The sequence below is a fragment of the Pteropus vampyrus genome, unplaced genomic scaffold (assembly GCF_000151845.1).
Source record: "Pteropus vampyrus isolate Shadow unplaced genomic scaffold, Pvam_2.0 Scaffold423, whole genome shotgun sequence".
In the NCBI taxonomy this organism is placed as follows: domain Eukaryota; kingdom Metazoa; phylum Chordata; class Mammalia; order Chiroptera; family Pteropodidae; genus Pteropus; species Pteropus vampyrus.
This window is the reverse complement of record NW_011889204.1, coordinates 727,979-748,372: the sequence shown is the minus strand read 5'-3', so window position 1 is coordinate 748,372 and position 20,394 is coordinate 727,979. Positions and strand designations below refer to the sequence as shown.

Below are 20,394 nucleotides of genomic sequence, written 5' to 3'. Positions count from 1 at the left end.
AATGTGGTTAAATACAGGATGTTCTTATTCTTAGATGTATGCTGAAAATCTGCAATCTGTTTTCAAACAGTTCAGCAAAAGAATTATCAACATGTGAGTAAATTACATACGAGGCGCATAGGAAGCGAGAGCGTGAGCGAGTGTGCAAGCGTGTGTGCGAGTGAGCGAGTGTGCAAGCATGCGTGCGAGTGAGCGAGTGTGCAAGCATGTATGCGAGTGAGCGCGTGTGCAAGCATGTGTGCGAGCAAGCGTGTGAGCGTGAGTGTGCGAGCGTGTGTGCGAGTGAGCGAGCGAGTGAGCAAGCGTGTGTGCGAGTGAGCGAGTGTGCAAGCGTGAGTGAGCGTGAGTGTGCGAGCGTGCAAAGGCGGCAAAATGTTAACAGTTGGAAGCTCTTCATTGTAATATTCTTTTGACTTTTCTGTAGGTTGAAAAATGCCGGTTGTAGGTTTAAGAGAAAAAGGCATGACATTAGTTTGTACATTAGGAATTAAAAATAAAAACCTTGAAATATGAAGTATATGATGACTAGTTTTGAAATCAAATCAAACATCTCGGAGCTCTGACCCAGGGCATGGACCTTGAAAAGGTGGGCGACAGAACTCAGCAAGATCTGGGTGCTGGGGGCTCCCACGTCCCCGGCATCTGCGCAGGGAGCTCCCCGGGCAGGCGCTTCTGTGATTTGTTTGCTGCTGTATCCCCTGCACCTGGCCGTTCATTGCACATCACCGTAGAGTAAAACTGGAAACAACCAAACTGCCCAGCTATGGGGGATAACTAAGTAAAATACAGCATAATAATTTGAACTAGTTTATGGCCCACGTGTGTTCAATGAAGCAGCGTAGGTTTGTCGCCCGTCCTCTCTCACCCCCGTTCTCATCTGCTTCTCTCCAGCGTTCTCTCTAGACAGGGGAAGAGGCCGCTCAGACCATGAAGAGGCTGCTGTCCTGCCCACGCTGCCTGCCCAGCCTCCAGGTCCCCAGGGAGGCCAGAGGAGCTGACTAAAGTTATATTTATGTAAACGGGGCAAAAGGCTACGAAGAATGAATAAGGCTTGGCAACTAAAAATGCTTACAGTTGTTTTAAAAATTCATCTAAACTAAGTTGATTTGATGTCTTCACCTGTGAGACTCCATCCCAACAAAGAGCCTGCTGCTCCGGGAGACGCTGCAGAAAAGAGAAAATGAGAGTCCTTTCTGGGTAGACCCACCATCCCTTCTGGTCCTTTCTTTTGAAATTACGTTGGCCGGCACTTGGCTTCTCCTGGAGAAACGGCCCTGGAGAGCCTGAAATGCAACCACTTACTTCACGTTTTTGGAAGAAGAAACCTGGGGAGCAGTTGGGGGCTTCACCTTCCTTTCAAAATTCCCTTAAGGTTAAACAATAAAACGATAAATGCCTTTCAATATGAACACTTTATTTTGAAAATTTAAATACATACACCTTAACTGCAGTTAATTAAGCTTAAGAAAATAAATCCCAGGCTCCTTTAGCCCGAACTTACACTGGGTACCCATTCCTGTGGCCGCCAGGGGTGACAGGCCGGCGCAGGGGCTCGGCGCCACTCCACTGCACGCTGCCCGGCCCCTTCCGCCTCGTCTTGCCCGTGTTGGTCATGATCTAGTGGCAGGAAAGAGGAAACGAGATGCAGAAGTCATCTCCCAGAGAGCTGACCGCATTTAAAAAATGAATCTATGGAGTAAGAGCCTTTGCTAATAAATGTGGAAGGATCAGGACGTGGATGATTCAGTTACACAGAATTTTTGAGGGAAATCCCTTTAGGTTCTCATATTATACCACTTAGCATTATAAATTCAAAAAAGAAATCAAACTGTGGGAAAAAGAGACGAGAACAGTTGAATACAGTAACATCACATCTCCAGAGAGGACCAGCTTTTGAAAGTGAGATGGGGAAAAGACAAACAGATTTGGTTTCGTGAATGATTAACATTTCCACGTACATAGTGAATTAAAGATAAGCCAAATCAACAGGTAAACAACAGAGAAGAAATATTCGCAGCAAATTTAACAGATCGGAGGTTAACATTTTTATTACATAAGGTGTTCTTATAACTCAATAAGTAAAACACTAAATAGATAATTGAGCAAAGAATTCAAACAGTCAAGTCACAAAATAAAAAGTATTACCAGGAAATAGAAAAAATTATCAACCTTATAAGTGAGGGATAGAGTGAATAAATAAAATGGAGCACTAGCAACAGCCTTTCAAGTCTGTTGCTAGTGCTCCATTTTATTTATTTATAGCCAAGCTGCTAAATCACTAAAATTAAGAAGGCTGAGGCCTGAGGAAAAGATTCTATTCTTGTTTTAACTAGCCTGGGAACTTAAACGTTTCAACTTCCCAGTCCTGCGGCAATGCCTGGATCTGCATCAGACCTCCAGATAACCCCAATTACCCTCTGAAGGACTGAGGGAGAATGTTCATGTAGCCAGACCACCCGACATTCAGTATCCAGACCACCGGTCATTCAGAGGATTACATCTCGGACCAATCCCGAGGCTAACAATGCAGGACTGAGTCTTCTCAAGAATGTACTTTTTCTGGTGAAAACCCTCAGTGTTACTTTCTTCTTTGGAACACTCTGCGTATTGCCTAGTTGTGTTTCTGGTTTGCAAACCCTAAGACCCTTGAGAAAATCGTTCTCATTTATTTCTAGCCAAAGACTGCTGACTCTTTTTGAGTTCGCTCAACACAGGTAATTAGAAACTACAATTTTACCAAAAAGGAATCATTCTTCAATTATTAAATAAGTGACAGTTAAAGAAATTATCTCATCCACTGCTGGCTGTGGTTCAAAACATGAGTGGCATGCAAATTTCAGGTAGCTCTTTTGGAAAGTAATTGGCATTTTATATCAAGTGGCAAACATGTTCATATCCTTGGGTGTCAATCCTAGTGAAAGAATCCAAAATATGAAAACTGTTAAATGAAGTTGCTTGTTACAAAATTATAGAGTCAAAGTAGAACAACCTAACTGTCTAGTAATAGGGGGATAATGAAGTAACACATAGCATATTCATCTGAAATATTATAGAGCCATTTACGATGATAAAGACTAGTTTCAAAAAAAAAAGTTTACTTAAAACATTAAATATAAATCAGGTGATAATCCTAAACATAAATGATGCTTTCGATTATGCTAAAAGGACACAAAAAGAGTGGGAAGATCTAGTGAGACACTAAAATGGTTACGGTAGCTACAGAGGGTAATAGAACCAAGAATGACTGGCTCTGGGTGCTTCTGAGGGCTGGAGAAGGAAGAAAGGACCAGTTTCCTGCGGGAAAGATCAGAGGCCTGACCTGTGCTGACGGGAGTGGGCGGGCTGGGCCCAACCTGCACGGCTTAGCGGGGTGGGAGTGTGAAGGGAAGAAGGCAGGAGGTGACAGAAGGTGGGAGGGAGGGCTCTACCCTCTTGGAGGAAATGGGGCATGAGCTTTCCACGCGAGGACACAGGTCCATCTCCCTTCACATACATAGTTCGTGGTATTTGCAAAAGACGCTGTTCAAACTGCAATCACTGAATAGTGCTGTCTGCTTCTCCTCTGCCTTCCTTTCTGGCTCACGGTCCCATCTAGCACGTAGGGCCAAATCTACACGTCCACCCTCATCTCCAGAGCAGGCCCTTAAGTCCAATTTTCAGTGCCACTTGAGGGCCGCTGGTGCCTTCTGCTCCCCCTCCTTGCACCCGCCAGAACACTTGGGTCTTTTCACAGAGGGCCGAGGAGGCTGAGTCTTAAGCTACTAAAAAAAGGGAGGAAGTGCATATGTGGGTTCTTTCAAGTCTGTTGCTAGCGCTCTGCCTCCTCGTCCCCACTTGTCCACTGTCCTTCCGAGTGCAACGTCCCCGCCCCCCCTGCCCCTTTCTTGGAGAAAAACGTTATCACTTGTATTTGAGTGTTCCAGCCTTCAGGAAACCCCAGTCAGCCACACCATTTCCTTAAAACTGCACAGGCTTAGGAAATAACTTAATGTGGGAGGTATGTGTCCCCTTCAATGGGTGAAGAAACTGAGTCTGGCCCATGATCCAGAATCATGTGGTCTGTTATCAGATGCCTGGGGAAAGGTCCTTGGTGAAGAGGGGTAAATGCGCAGGGCTCTGCATGTGGCCCATGGCAGGTGGCCCGTGGCAGGCCCAGCGTCTCAGAGCAGCCACTTTCCAGAGGGCGTTTCCTGTCCACCTTACAACCTGCTGCCCTCACAGGGTGAGCCACGGTGTGGCCCATGGGGTCTCTGGGGCCTCAGTTGCAAAAGAGCTTTTCTAGGCTGGAAAGTTCTTAAACAGTATCTGGTCCGACGACTTGCTGTCTAAACTGAGTTCTGTAGAAATGCTTCAGGAGAAAGAAGAGAAAGGGTCCCTGGCATCCACCTTACTCATCCAGAGACTCGGCTCTTATCTCTGTTACAGATGGAGATTTTGTTTGAAAGAAGGTTCTGCTACTAAAAAAATGCAGCATATTTAACTGCAATTTAAAAAATGCAGCACGTGATTTAGCTGAATGTAATCTATTTGGTAGTAAAAGATGGTCAACACATGTCAATTTAGGTAAAAAATGTTTCCCATTTCCTAGTTTCTTAGTATTAGTAAATCGCTGAAAGAAATTATGACGTTATAAAACAGTATGAATATTACAGCAGTGTCTGGTTATTCAGCTTTCAGGTTATTCTGTGTGTGTGTGCGCGCGCGCGCGTGCGTGCGTGTGTGTGTGTGTGTGTGTGTGTGTGTGTGTACCTGAAAGCTGAAGCGGACACTGCTGGCTGTCTACCCAATATTCACTCTCTTTCTTGACCAATAATACTCTGATTTTGTTGGCATGAAATGTGTCTACTTTAAAATACTCACTTTCCCAGACACCCTTGCAGCTAGGAGCCATGTTCTGACCAGTAAAAAGTCAGCGAGGGTCCTGAGATGGAGCTCTGGGAAAAGCACTGCGGAGGACACGGCGCTGGCCGGCCTGCATGTTTGCTCTCCTCCCGACTTCATCATGAATTTGTGCCGGGAGCTGCAGCCTTCATCTCATGATCATGAGGCTCATGTGAATGAAGGGTGGACGCACGAAGGCAGAACCACCTCGGGGCTCATGAAACTAAAGCTTCGAGGCCCAGAAGGGGCCCTGGCGATGTGTTCACGTGGTTATGTAGAGAGGAGGCTATTTGAAGTGTAATCACCGAATGCTGCTGTTTCTTCCTACTTCCCTTCTGCGGCTTCTTTCTACGTTACCAAAAACTAAATGGGAGGCTGAAAGGAAATTTCTAATCTGTCAATAAGAAGAAAATCTGATCAAATACGTTACAGGAAGGACTGACTTCTTTTCTTTTCTGTCTGCATAGAAAAACTACAAACTCATCATATATGTAAAGACCATCGAAGGACAAAAAAATATGTGAAAAAAATCTACAAAGTGTACTGAGCGGCTAGTTTACAAAACCATTATTTTCTGTTTGTGGTATCTGCCAGTTACTAAAATTTGAATTTGACTGTGCTTTGTTTTCTCGGTCTCATTCACTTTTATACCTAACTTTGCATTCCTTTATTTTAAAGAATGCCTCCCAAACCCCATAAACTGGAGGTCCCACAAAACCCAGATTTCCCTTCCTTACTGATAAGGCAGGATCCCCTGCCGTTTGCTTCCTCTTCTACGAAATGCAATAGTCACAGCATTTACCCACGGTTTGTGGGGAGGATTCGGTTAAATGGACTCAGACATGTGAAGAAGCCAGCACAGGGCTTGTCCATGACAAGTGCGGAACTCAAGTCATGCCTTTTGCCACTGTTAAAGGTACCCGAAAATAAATGTAAGCTTTAAAACAAAAAACCGAGATTAAAACAAAAAACTATGGTTAAACATCTACACCCTTTTGACTAACGCGATGAAGACACTTCAGTCAGGGCATTCTTTTTAGGAAGAATTAAACGATTATTCAGCACAGTATGGATGATATTTAAACATTCAGAAACGACCAAGCAAGGAGAACATATCAAGATCGCCCGTCTTGATCTGCTGATGACCAGAGGCTGAAGAAGCATGGCATGCCGCTTGGCACCGGAATTATGAGGAAGCAGTGCATTCGACCTAAGTGTTGACATGCTCATGCGCGCCGAGGAGAAGTGACTTGTTCTCTCGTCCCAAGCTTCCTGAGGTCCCTCCGGTCCTCGGCATTTTCATGGCCTGGCTCTGCAGTGTGGCTTTGCTGCAAATGCCCAGCGGGCGCAAGCTCCGGGGTCCGGGAATCCTGGGGCTGGCCTCCTCCCATCCCTGAGCACCCCGAGCACCCTGGAGGGGCCTCCCCCGCCCCACTGCGGACCTCCGCTCTCACCCCGAGCTAGCAGTTTTTCGATCATGGGTGTACACAGTAACCGACCCCTGGGATTATGTGAAGGAGGTCTGGGGCAGGGCCTAGACTCTTTGTAACCTGCATTTGGTGGTCTGGGACTCTGGGAAACCCTGGGCCAGCTCTGATGTCACAGGACAACACCTGCCGACCCTCTGATCACTCCCTGCTTATTCACATCCCTCGTCAACAGCATTTTATCTGCTGTCTTCTTGTGTGAACTCCTTGAAGGTAGCAGCCACATCTTCAACTTTTTCAGCATCCTGCTGTGTCTTAGGCAGATAACATCCATTCAAAAAAAACTTGACTTAAATTTTCTGATACAGTGTTTCAAAAAGTCAACATTTTTGGACTGATCTTGAAGAATCTACAATCTGCCTAGTATAATGCATTAGAATGGGAGGCATGAGTCATGATCTGGGGCACATATTCTCCAGTGAAATGTCTTCTATTTCTGGCAGGTTCCACCATTTGGCACAAGCAATCACGAAGATGTGAGCTTACAGCCCCTGCATGCGCCACTGGAGCCAAAGGCATCCTCTCCTGCCGACTGGCAGCTCCCTCCTGGCTCGCCCTTCCGTCTCCTGCAGGTGGGCGGTAACCAGTGGCTCGCAGAATTCTGATTTTGACCCCATCACAGATGTGTGGCCCCGCAGGCCTCTCGGATGCTTGAACATCCTCCCTTCTGCTTTCCGTGGCGCTGAGCCCTCTTCTCAAGCCTCTCCGGCTGTTCATCTTCAGTCCTTGGGGACCCCTCTTCTTTCTCCCTCTCCCGACATGCTGGTTCCGCCCTCTGTGCTCAGCCCCCCACTCTCTCCTTCGCCCTCTGCTTCAGTGGGCAACGTCATCTGCTCTGATGGTTTTGGCCATCACCCACGCGCTGATGACCCCCAAATCCACCGCAGTCTCCCTTCTAATGGATAAGGCACATGGAGATTCAGAAGCTGGACGGGGAGGTGATGCCTGGGGAGGTGATGCCTGGGAAGGCTGGGCAGACTAGATATTATGAAGGTCCCTGGCGTGTGCCTTTTAGTATATTCTAATCCCTCTTCTGTTCACCAGCAGGCCTATTTGTAACAGGTGGCTAAGGCCACCATACATTTCAGGTCTACTGGAAGCAAACTGGCTGATACGGGACTTCTCATAAACAAAGTATCATAACAGACACACCGAACCCTACGTGTTATTGCAAATAACCATCAACGGTCCAGCTCCACGTTGCATTCCAGGCCCCACCCGCTTCACGCGGTACTCACTCCCAGGTACTCCGTGGTCAGAAGCTTCTCTCCCGAGAGCTCTCCGAGCTGGGGCTGGATCAGTTCGTCTTTGTCCAGGTCAGCTTCCATAGTGTCGTGGTCCTCCTGTTTCAAAGGAGACACGTGGTGAAAGCTCTGGACCCCCTGCCACGAGTTCCCGGAGGGGAGGGTCCCCCCGGCGGGCACCTGCCACTAAACGAGAAGGCCTTAGCCCAACCTCCGCCACTCGTGGGTCCGCGTTTCAAAAGTCTGCCCCCTGCTTATGACCTCTCCGCGAAGACGGCAGGGAGCACGGCAGCCCACCTCCTGGGGAGCCGGGAGCCTGGCGGACACGTCCGCGGCACAGACGGGAGGAGGTTCAGCAGCACGCAGCGGTCCAGCCCACCCCAAGCCTCAGGATTTCTCCCTCGCTGCGTTCAAGGCACCACGTGACCAACCGAATAGTGCCTTCTTATGCACAGGCCTTACAGGGGACACAAAACTCTAGGATAGGCTTGCTTTTCTCAAGTAGTTTACAATCAATAAGTAAGAAGACTCAGCAAAAAGAGAAGAGTTGTTTGGCTTTGGAGGATCTGGGTGGACATGTTTTCCCTATGCTTCTCGTTAAGTACAACCCAAAACACTAGACATGATGTACAGAATAAACATAAAAGACCCTGAAAGATGCAGAGAAGGAGGCGACCATCAGTGTACACTGGGACACAGCAATGAAAGGTGGTGAGTTCCCTGGCTTTTCTTGTTGCCTTACAGATTCTGGGCTTACAGCTGAAGAGGCCAGCAACCCAGAAACATGAGTGGTAAAGACCAAAAAAGTTCCCCAGAAGTCTGTTCCCTCAGGGAGCCAAAGGGCTGGGGAAGGAGGTGCCTAGAATGACAGAAATTTTAGAAAATAACCAAACACCATAGAAATCATTGTTGCTTCACCCCCAACGCCACCAGTGAGGGGCTCAGGGAGCCTAGATGTCTACCCTCGCCAGGTTATAACGAGGCACCCCAACGCACTCAGCCGGGGCAGTATCAGAGGACGATTAGGGAGGAGGAATTTCATCCTTGCTGGGAAGTGATGAGGCCCCCCCACCCCGAGGTGAGAATGGAGACCACGCAGAGAGCAGGGACTGCCACCCCCACTTGGCAGGAACAAGATGTCTGTCCTCCTCTCCAGGACGCGACAGTGTCACAAGAGGCCTCTGGGGATTCAAGACTTTTATTACTGCTTACCGTGAGCCCGTGGTGTCAGGGAGGCCAGGTGGGTAGCAGCAACGAGACATTCCTACCCCTTCTGGGCAGGGAGGTATTAGTGGGGGCCCAGTAGGGACCCTGAACTCCCACCCCTGCCCTGAAGAAACAGGAGTCTCCTCCCTCCTCCCACCGCAGCTGGGTGTCAACAGAGGACAGGGTGGAACCTGGATCCCGCCCCACCTGGCTGCAATGAGGAGGGGCCCTGATCCCCCGCCAGAGCAGTGGCAGAACAAGCATCTAAAACCAGGTTTAACTAAGATTGAAAGTCTCCTAACAATACCCAAAATATCGGGGGGCTGGGGAGCTCTAAAACTTAATGAAAAGACTCAAGATAACAGAGACCAAGATAACAGAGATGTTATCTGACTGATTTTAAAGCAGCCATTATGAAAATGCTTCAATAAGCAATTACAAAGAAATTAAATTTAGACAAATTAAAAATAGAAAGTTTTAAGAACACAGAAAAAGAACAAAAAAAATCCCAAAACATGCAAATGGAAGGAAGTAATAAAGAGCAGAAATCGATGAAAAGGAAAACAACACAATAGAGACAGAAAATTGTCAAGCCTCTAGCAAGACTGACAAAAAAACCAACAAAAAAAACAAAGACATAATGACTAATATTGGGAATGAAACAGGAAATATCACTGTAGATCCTGTAGACATCAAAAGGGTAATAAGGAGTTGCTACAATTTTACACATATAAATTTGACAATTAGATAAAAACACATATTATTACATGCCTCTGAATATGAAATAGATAATTTGAGTAGTCCTATAACTATTAAGGAAATTAAATTCTTAATTTTAAAATTCACTAAAAAGAAATCTCCAGGCTCATATGGTTTTACTGGAGAATTCTACTAAACTTTTATAAAAGTGACACCAATTCTATACAATGTCTTCAACAAAACAGAAGAGGAAGGATTATTTTTTAATTCATTTTATGAAGCTGGTATTACCCTGGTACCACAAACCAGGCACGGATAGTACCATAAAAAGAAAAATGTCTTTCATGAAGAAAGATGCAAAAATCCTTAACAATCAAAAGAAAAATTTAAAAGAAAAGAGAAAAAAAATCCTTAACAAAATATTAGCAAATAGAATAGAGCAATGGATCAGTATGTTGAAAGAATTATATACCATGACCATGTGTGGTTTGTTCTAGTGATGTAAATCTGATTAAATATTTAAAATTCAATCTTTATAACCCACAAGATTAACAGGTTTATGAAGAAAAGAATCACACGAGCATATTGATAAATGTAGAAAATACATGGAAAAATTCAACATTCATGACAAAAACTCTCAAAAAATTAGGAATAGAGTGGCACTTAATAACACCTACAGAAAACTAGAGCTCACATCCTTGATGGTGAAAGACTGGATGATTCCCCTGCGATCAGAAACAAGGCGAGGATTTCTACTCTCACCATTCTTTTTTCAACATAGTGCTAGAAGTTCTAGCCAGAGCGATAAGACAAAAAAGGGAAATAAAAAGAGCTGATAGCTGAGTCGGTTAGGTCACAGGACACAAGGTAAACATACAAAAATCAATTTCTATATGCTAGCAATGAACTTAAATTAAGACACTGAAATTAAAAATACGGTATCACTTACAATTGCTCACAAAAATAAAAACAGAAATACTTAGGTATAAATCTAATAAAATGTGTATAGAATTTGTATGCTGATTATTACAAAACGCTAATAAAAGAAATCAAAGAGGAAATAAATGTATGGAAAGACACACCTTGTTCATGAATCGGAAGACTTAACATAGTTAAGATATCGATTCTCCCCAAATTGATATATCGGTTTAATATAATGTCTATCAAAATCCCAGCAAGATTTTTCAGTAGATATATATATAATTGTTCGAAAATTTATATGGAAAAGGCAAAGAAACTAGAATAGCTAAGACAATTTTGAAAAAAAAAGAATAAGATGGGAGAAATCACTCCACCTGATTTCAAGACTTCATATAGGCAGACAGACATATAATCGATAGAACATAATAGAGAACCTCAGAACAGACCCACACAAATCGATTTTTGACAAAGCAATTCAATGGAGAAAGGGCCGCCTTTCCAACGAACGGGGCGAGGGCAACTGGACATACGTTGGAGGGCGGGGGAAACGAACCTCTATCTAATTCTCACGTCTTATACTCAAAATAAATCACGGACTTAAATGTAAAGTTATCACATTGTTAGAAAATGTAGGAGAAAATCTTCAGGATCCGTGGGGAGGCAAAGGGTTCTTGATTCTTGACACCAAAAGCGCAATCCGTAAAAGGAAAAATTCGATAAATTGGATTTGGTGAAACTTAAAAAAACTTTTGCTCTGCGAAAGGCCCTGTTAAGAGGATGAAAATTAAAGTTATAGACGGGGAGGAAATATTTGGAAACCACATATCTGACAAAGGACTAGTACTTAATTATATAAAAAATACGAAGAACTCTCAAAACTCAACAGTAAACAGCTCAAACACTATAATTAGCAAGTGGGCTAAGATATGAAGAGGCATTTCATGAAGGACGATATATGGATGACAAATAAGCACACGAAAATGTTTAACATCATTAGCCTTTAGGGAAATGCAGACTAAAACCACAGCGAGATACGACTCCACACGTACTAGAGTGGCTCAAACGAAAAATAGTGACAACACCAAATGCTGGTGAGGATGCAGAGAAACTGGATTACTAACACGTTGCTAGTGGGAACACAAAACTGGCACCACCACTCAGGAAAACAGTTTCTTAAGAAAGCGAAACATGTACCTACTATACACAACCCAGGAATTACACTACTGGGTGTTTATCTCAGGGGAATGGAGACTCGTCACACAAACATCTGTACACAAATGTTTACAGCAGCTTAATTCACAATATCCAAAAACTGGTACCAACTGATGTCCTTTCACAGGAGAATGGTTAAACAAACCGGTCCAGCCACACCACGAACTACCGATATACACAGTCTCCAGTGAATTATGTTGTGTGAAAAAAGCCAGTCCTCAGCGGTTATGGACTACGCGATTCCATTTATGTAGCGTTCTTGAAACGACAAACTGTGGACACGGAGAACAGATCAGTAGTTGCCAGGGGTTAAGGAGGAAATGGGGGTGGGAGGAAAGTGGGTACGGCTATAAAAGGGATCCCCGGGGTAATGGAAGTCTTCTGGATCTTGAATGGATCCGTGCTGACCTCCTGGCTACGGTATTATACTACAGTTTTGCAAGACGATACCATCGGATGGAACTGAGTAATGGGTACAGGGGATGTTTCTGTATCATTTCTAACAACTGCATGTAAATCTACAATGACCTCGAAATAAAAAGTTTCAAATATAAAAAGAGAGGAGTTAAGAACAAAATGACAGCGTGCAGGAGATGTCATGAGTCTATGTATAATCGAACACACGTGGTACGGGGACCTGAGGCACTCTTTCCCACCCCCTGCAAGGACTTTGAGATCACGCTGTCCTTTGCAGGTTAAATGATAAAGGTCAGCACAGAACAGGCGAGAGCTTGTCATGAGGAGGGAGCTGGCTGTGGAAGCGAGGAAGGGGGAGGGATGGGCGGGCCCTGCAGGAAGCGGGCAGTCCAAGTGCTGGCCCGGTCTCCAGCCATCACACCTTGGTGGCAATGGTCCCTGAGATTGTCTAAACAATCCTTCCCGATTCCTTGATCACTCAACAACTTGTAACCTATAATTTGGCTCCTCTAAACCTGCCAACAGGAAGAGGAAGCTCTACTCTGCAAATGTGAGTATCCGCCCTGTCTTTATTTTCCTACCGATTTCTAGTCATTCCGGATGCCCCAGTCTTTTGTGAAGTTGATTTAGCTGAATCTGAAGGTTCCAACTTCCAGGAGGATTGCCTCTGGGTAGGGCTGGCGCAGGGGGTGCAGCCACGTCCCTTCGGGGCCTTTTTAGGATACAGACAGTCAGCATCACCTGCTATCACGAGATAGTGTCACCCTAGGATGGGCTGTCTCAAGAAAAGGGGATTCGACTTATTCTAGGTGGTCCCCAAAGGCAGGCCAGACCAGCAGACTAAGAGGCAGGTTCCAGACCAACGCAGAGCCTCTTCTGACAATCGGCCTGTCCTACTGGTGGCACAAGCTGCCGAGGAGCCATTACTGCCGCCAGGGTACATCTGGGAGCAGTCACGTGACACCCTCTTGTCGCAGAACCTCGAGGAGCCCACCTTACATGTCCACGGCACTTCATACCTCACCTCTCATGACGACCCAGTGGACCCTCTCATTACCCCGATTTTGTCTTGAGGTGGAAACTGAGCCTGAGAGAAGAGACAAGTCCACCGTGACAGCCAGGCCCTGGGGCTTGGGGCAGCCCCTTTCTGCCCAGGTCTTTTTGACTCAGCCACTTGGGGCCTCGCGGAGAAGCCTGTTTCTGAGGAGGTTCGGGCTGCACTGACCGGGTCTTCTGAAGCCCGAGGGTCCCCGGGGCCTGGTTGAGACTGAGGTGAAGAGGAAGGCCACAGCAGCATGCTGCAGTCCGCGGGCCCCTGGATCACTCAACAACTTGTAACCTATGACACCAGGTTCACGGTGTTCTGCTCCACCCTCCACAGCCAGGGCAGCTGCCTTCTCCTTCTGTGGCCTCACCTGAGCAGGCAGCTCTGCCAAGTGCGAGCGTACCCATCATCCTGAAATTTCACTTGGGGTCCCTTAGAGGTGATGCCATCTGTGAGGCCCCACCTGAGGTCAGCTCTGGGACAGCTAGGTAAGATTTACACCGCGGCCCCGGCTTAGAGTTCAGCGCACTAAAATACCAACCCCTTAGTGATCAAGTAGTGCGTGCAGTATATATTATCACAGGAAAGGGGCTGCTCCTTGCGGATAAAAGCAGCGGGCTCTGTGGTCAGAGTGAGTGGCAGGGCGCTCTGGGCAGCGGGGTAGTATTTCAGTTCCTTTCCAGGGGGGTGAAGCCTTAGAGGCACCAGCTGGAAACGGGCAAATAAATGATAATTTCACAGAGGAACTGGTGATATACCACTTCCCTGCCAGGATGGAATATAAAACGTTAGGAAACAAAGCAAACGTCCACATTCCATTTCAGTGAAAACGAAATGGTCTGTGGCAACCCTCAGCCAATGCTGGCAGAAGTATTTCTTTATCCTGGACGACAGGTACACATGCGAGACACTCACCTGCAAACCAAGCTATACCTATGCGAACCAGCAATCACAAGTAAAAGCTTGTTTAGTAACTTGTTCAAAACGAGTTAGTTAAGAGACACACTGAAATATTTATTCAATTTTGGTTTTTTTTAGTTAAAACAAGTCGAAGTTGTTTTTTATTAGAAGAACTTTATAGTTAAATTTATTGGTAATCGATAGGCCTTCCCTAACCTCCAAAACACAGGACAAGTTCTGCATTTGGTCTCTAACGGACACGACCCTTCAACCAAAGTCAACTTGCAGGCGCGGGCCACCATGTCCCCACCTGGAGACTCTGCCAACTCTGCCAGTTCCTCTGCTGGTGGAACACGGGTGAAGACTAATGGGGCTCTCAGGAAGATGACGTTGATATAAAAGGCATCCACTGAGGGAACAGACCTGAAAAGCATTCATTTTAAAATGGCAGTTCTTGGTTAAGAAAGCTGGGTGCTGAGGCTCTTCTCTGGGCAGACATGATTCTTGTCAGTGCCGAGGTTTCTCGGTGCAGCAAGAGAGATCACCTCGCTGACTCCTTTAAAATCGTGACTGACTGACGAAGGGAATTTCTTAAGTTCTCTGATTTTAAAAAGCCATAGACGGGATAGATATAAACAAGTCACCGTCACGGTTTGTCGGTGAAACACTAAGATTGGTAAAAAGGAAATGAAGGTGTCGTTAGCCCTCCCGAAATGTAAGGAGCAAAGGTAAAGTGAGCTGGACCCGGTGAGCTGGCAAGTGCGATTTACGGAGGAGAAGCGAGGGCGTAACTCAGTGCCGTTTGCCCATTTCCAGTAATGCCCGGGAAGCCACGCGCAGAGGGGGACGCGGGAAGGTGCAGGATCCCGCTAGCCGTGGTGGGAAGTGCGCACAGAGCGCCTGCCGAGAACGCAGGTGCCTGTCTCACTGTCTCAGGTGGTGCCAAGTGGACTAGGACAACAGAGGATGTACGAGACCTTTCTGAAACGGGCAAACCCAGGACACATTCGGTGATAATTCCGGCTGCAGCATTCCATCTGGGAGGCAGGCGACTGCTTTCCACCCACTTCCCTCCATTTAAGTGGAAAGAATTCCACTCAGCTCACTCAAGTGCAAGCAGCTGAGGGGGGTGACGAGTCCCAGCGCCTGAGGGCCCAGCGTGAGAACGTGAGAACGGAGCATTCGCCCTCCACATCACTCGCTTTTCCGGGCTGCCTGGGAATTCCAAATGAAACGTATTTTGAAAGCTACTTTGTGAAGCAAGGAGGTGATGGATAAGGAAATGCTTTAAGAAGAAATGCCTCATTGGGGTGGGTTTTTAAATACCATTGTTGGAAGGAATTTTACTAAAATTACTGGTCTTTATGTGCTTCAGCATCAGATTACCGAAGGCAGAGCTTAGTGATAAGTGATTATTTCAAGAAATTAAGAATGCCTCATAAAAAAGGCACTTGAGCTGAGATGAATTTAGATGTTCTAATATGAAGCTTCCCCATAGCAGCTTGGTGATCTTATGACACGACAAGATTCTTAACTAGAGGCTTTAGATACATAATACTCTAGACAAACCAGATTCTAAGCAATTGGCCTGAAAACAAAACTAAGGTTAACTACTAAATGCATTTGAAAACTCAGATTCTTACAGATATAATGCAGAGAGAAGAATGTATTCAAGTGGTTTTACATATGACAAGTGAAAGTATCGAGTGTGTTTTCCACTTGAAATAACTGTAAGACTTCTACCAGCAGTTTAAATTTGAGACACCTTAGAACACTGAATTGTAAATCCCCCTCTTTGTAAAACCAGGGGAAAAACACTCCACCTGGGAGAGAAAGGGTGGACCAGGTGACCAGGCAGGCGGAGTGGCTGACATGTTCCCTCCCCCAGGGGAGTGGGCCCGTCCCCTTTGTGCGGCTTTCTGGGAGTGTGTACCCAGGACTGAGGATGGAGCCGGTCCTGACTCCCTGAGGCTGCAGCGTGATGCTGAGTTGTTCCAGCCAGCAGCTCCCCCATCCACGAAACACACGGGGTAGCAAGGCTGGCCTACCGCGCAGCCCAGGTCAGTAAGTGACCACACGACAGAAACCCGAAGGCGTATGAGCGTTACGTCCCCGACCTTCTAACCTACTGCTCGTTCTGTCCATTTGCTTCTTCTGCAGTCTAAGTGCAAACAGCAAGGTACATGGCGAGGACTTCAAAGCTGCTCTGGGAAAAGCTGAGCTTCTTAAAATATGTAATATACAGAATCGGAGGAGACGTGGAGGCTCCATGGGACCAGAAGTGACAGACAGTGGAAAGTTTCTGCGGGACAGAGAGAGGATGTCGACATCATAGCAGTGACCAGACGCTGTGCCTTGTACAGGCCAGAGGACCTCGGGCACCCTGAATCATGGTCCCTTCTGAACAGGGGTCACAGGAATGTGATCAGAGGATCAACAGACCCAGGGACCAAGTCTGGGTGTGTCCCCTAGCCCAGAGTGGGTCAGGGTGAGGCTGGCTAACAAGAAACTACCACTCAAGCGAGAACCAGAAACACACCCTGATACGGGGAAGGTATTTTCTTCCTTGCCAGCAAGAATGTCATAAGGAAAAAACTACTATTCAATAAACCACACATATTTTGAAATAATGTTTAGATGGACTTCAAAGTCCTCACAAGTTCTTTATGAAACAGATTTGAAAAGTAAGAATTTGTCAGTGTTTCTTAAGCTCCTGGGGAGGGGGTTGGGGAACAGGGTGGAAGGAATTTGAATTCGGTTTTTCAGGAAAAACCTCGCAGGCCAGCCATTATCGAAGGGTGCCCTGGGAACAGCCTCCCTCCCCTCCTTCTACCTGCAGAGGGTCCGGCTTCCCTTCTCCCTGCTCCCCACCCCCAGCTCCATCCTGGCCACCCTGGCCTTGGCCCCAGCCCTGGCCAGCACGCGAGGTGCCTCTGCGCCAGCAGACTGTGGTGTGCATCCCCCTAGACTGCCTCTAGGTTACGGCGATGATGTTCAACTCAACGCTAACGTGCATCGAGGCTGTGCGAGCACTGTACAGGGATCATTTCATTCTGCCCTCACAGTCACCTGACTAAATGGGTATTTGTATTCTTACTTTACAGATGAGAACACTGAGGCCTAAAGAGGTTAACCGACTTGCCCAAGGCCACACAGCGACTACGTGGTGGGGCAGGACTCACACCCAAGCGGTCCGATTACTGGACCACTTTCTAGGTATTCAGATGCAACCACTCATCGTTTCAACATTCAGCAGATATTTGTCATTTCCTAGGGTCTCTGGGGGGTATACAGGGATCTGTTCTCTGTCGCCTTGGACTTGGAATGAAGACACAGCACACATGATCAAATACATACATGACATGAGACAAGAATTTGATCTGAGACCCCAGTGAGCTGCAATAAGCTGACCCGCCAAGGAGATGCCCATCAGGGATGAAGGCAGCGTCCTAGCCTTGCTGCCGGCGCCCACCCCGCTGTCCCGGACTGGACTATTCGCACAGCTCCGGGAGAAGGAGCGAGTGGGAACTTCTGCACGGATAGAAGGAAGCGGAGGGGACCATTGCTTTTTGTGTGTCCGTTACGTGCTGCAGATTAACTAATTCATCCCCAAATCAATGTGATGATTATTTAATCCGCATTTTCATAGCGGAAGAAACAACTAGTGATGTGAAAAAAAATACGGGGGTAGATTGTGCTCTGGCTGAGTGGGGCTTCGAGCCCCGCCGCCGGCAATCCAACTTTATTAGGTGGCGGGGGGCAGAGAAATGTTTTTAAAAGTGTCATGTGAAAGTATATGTAAGTGGTTCAGCCACCTTGGGGAGCGATTTGGCAGAATCCAGTAAAGATGAGACCCTCGTGCCCCGTGACTCAGCAATTCGAGGTACCAGGCGTGTACTTCAGAGAAGCGTTCACCCGTGTTTACGGGCAGAGAGGCTCTTTGCTGCACCGTGAAAAACAGGAGCGACTTGCTGTCTCTCAGAAAGGAACGGGTAAAACACGGTGGCAGTTACACGGGTGAACTTGGGCCCGAGTATCAGTATGAATACATCGCTGACATGCCATGCTGAACGAAAACAGCAAGTCGGTAAATGAATCATGTCGCATTGTGCCATTGATGTAAAAATACAAGCTATAAAACTAAGTGTATATTGTTTATGGAAGCATAAAGATATTACAAAAGCACAGAATCCTCTGGGGCATTTACACCAACTTCAGGACAGTGATTAATTCTGGGGAGGGTGGGGTGGCAGAAGGATGAAGGCACAGATCCAGTGCTTCTGTTTTATTATTTTCTGAATTTTCTGGAATTTAGAAATTAAGTGATCGCGTCCCTGCATGACCCGAGCTCTGCTTGAGGAAGATGGTCTGGTGGCCACGTGCGGGACAGGCTGGGAAGGGAACAGACTGAGGCTGGGCAATCAGTAGAGAGGGGAGACGAGGCATAAGCCAGGATGTGGAGCCAAAAAGGAAATGAAGGGGAAGATGAAAGCGACTTTCAGAATGATGAGCCACAGTCTGGAAGACCATGACACAGCATGAGGGAGAAGGAACAATCACAGATCACTTCGCGGTTTAAAGATGGGTGCCTGGCACGAGCAGGCAACTGACTCACCTTGCGGTTTTGGCTGGTGCCCACCTGCAGTTCAGATCCACTTACTGAACGTGTCACGTGTGTTAGACACTGAGCTGAGTGCTGCCCTAGCTCACGGCAGTTAGGAATTGGCCCATTTAGAGAAACCGAGGCTCGTACATGGCAGAGTCAGGATCCAACTGGGGTCCCTGATTCTAAGGGGGTGATGTTTGGCTGAGTGAAGTCAAAGGCCTCCTCGGCCTAGAAATTCCTGAGGTCCACAGGCGACCTGGTCCCAGTGTCGCAAAGCGCAGTTCACGCCCACACAGGAATGACAAGGCCCGTCAGTGACTTACCGAATTCGCTGGTAGTTTTATTTTTCACTGTGAAACAGTAAATTGGCACTCTGAGTGATCACTTAATACAAAAGGAGCGATAATGTCACTTCTCACTTAGTACCTTCTTACAGCTTCCCTCCTTTCTCAGACTAAAAGCTAATATCCTTCCTCCCGGAGGCCCCAGGCGATCTGACCTTGACTGTCTCCTTGACCCCACATCCTGTTTCACTTCTCGCTGCTCCTAGAACTCCCAAGTACGCTCTACCTCGGGGCCTTGCGTGTGCTGCCACGTCTACCATGCGCTCACTCCCTTGTGCCCTTCCCTACTTTGCCCTTCAAGGCACACGCCACCATTTGACAGTACTATATTGCCAATTCCTTATTTGTTTAAGGTCTGCTTTCTTCCGACAGAATCTCTATTTTGCTTATGGCTATATCCCCAGGGCCTAAAACAGTGCCTGACCCTGCCGGCTTCTGGCATGATGAACACAGAGTGGGTCAGGCGAGTCCCCTCTCCAGAAATCAAGAACACGATGTGATAAATTCATTAAAAACAATCATTTCAGGACCGAGGGCAGGCAACTTGAGAAGTGCTTGCTGACTGGGAGAGCAGGACCACGATGAGGCGAAAACGGTGCGTTTATGGTCTGCCTGGCTGGGCGAGCTCCCGTCTATTTCAGGCAGTAAAACCCACAGCTTTACTGGCTCAGGACAAGTGACAGGGCAGCTAGAAACCGAAGGGGGGGCGGTATCGGGAAGCAAGAGAGCCACGCAAGGACCAGGACCGAGGTAATAAAATCCCACCACCTCTCACCCTAAGGCACAGACGCTCGCGGAAACCCCAAGGGGCCCACAGGACATTACATGCTTGGGGAAACATGCAAACGTTCTGCGCCTTTAAATGCATTCCTCAAACTACACGCAGCTCAAGTGGCAGGAGGAGGGAACCGCACTAGCTTGAGGTCTGTAAACCTAATCTCTGCCCCGATCTCTGACAGACAGTGAAACTACACAGGGAGACCCTCAGGGCGGGGTACAGCAGAGACATCCTGGCTGCCTAACGCAGTGGAGAGAGAGATTTCACACTTAAGAGACCAGGCAAGCGAACTGCTTACTAAAACAAACAAAATGCCACCCCTCGGGGGGGAACACAGCATGATCCAGAATCACTGCAACATCATCTACAATGCCTGCGTTTCCAACAAGCACTGTGAGACGGGGCAAAGGAACAGAAGAGTGTGATGAGCACTCAGGAAAGACTCGAGTAGCCAGCAGAACTAGCTCTGGGGGGGGGCCCAGAAGTTGGACTGAGTAGACAAAGACTTCAACACAGATATTACCGAAATGTTTAAAGCTTCAAAGAGAAATGTACTCAACGGTTCACAGAAAATATACTGAAAACGAGTGAAAAACAGGAAATGTCAACGGGGAAATGGACACTAGAAAAAGAAACCAAATGGAAATTCTAGAG

At 47.0% G+C, this 20,394-nt stretch overlaps 1 protein-coding gene across 1 annotated transcript in view; it reads right to left on the bottom strand.

Moving 5' to 3' along the window:
* Window positions 1-1,411: 1,411 nt before the first annotated feature.
* The window catches only part of ARMC9 (armadillo repeat containing 9), a 103,892-nt gene continuing 84,909 nt past the window's right edge, over window positions 1,412-20,394 (bottom strand). Inside the window, exons 21-22 of the mRNA XM_023523855.1 lie at window positions 7,607-7,711; window positions 1,412-1,617 (exon numbers count right to left, since the gene is read on the bottom strand). Of these exons, the coding sequence (XP_023379623.1) occupies window positions 1,498-1,617; window positions 7,607-7,711 (225 nt within the window). The 3' untranslated portion in view covers window positions 1,412-1,497. The remainder of the gene's footprint in view (window positions 1,618-7,606; window positions 7,712-20,394) is intronic.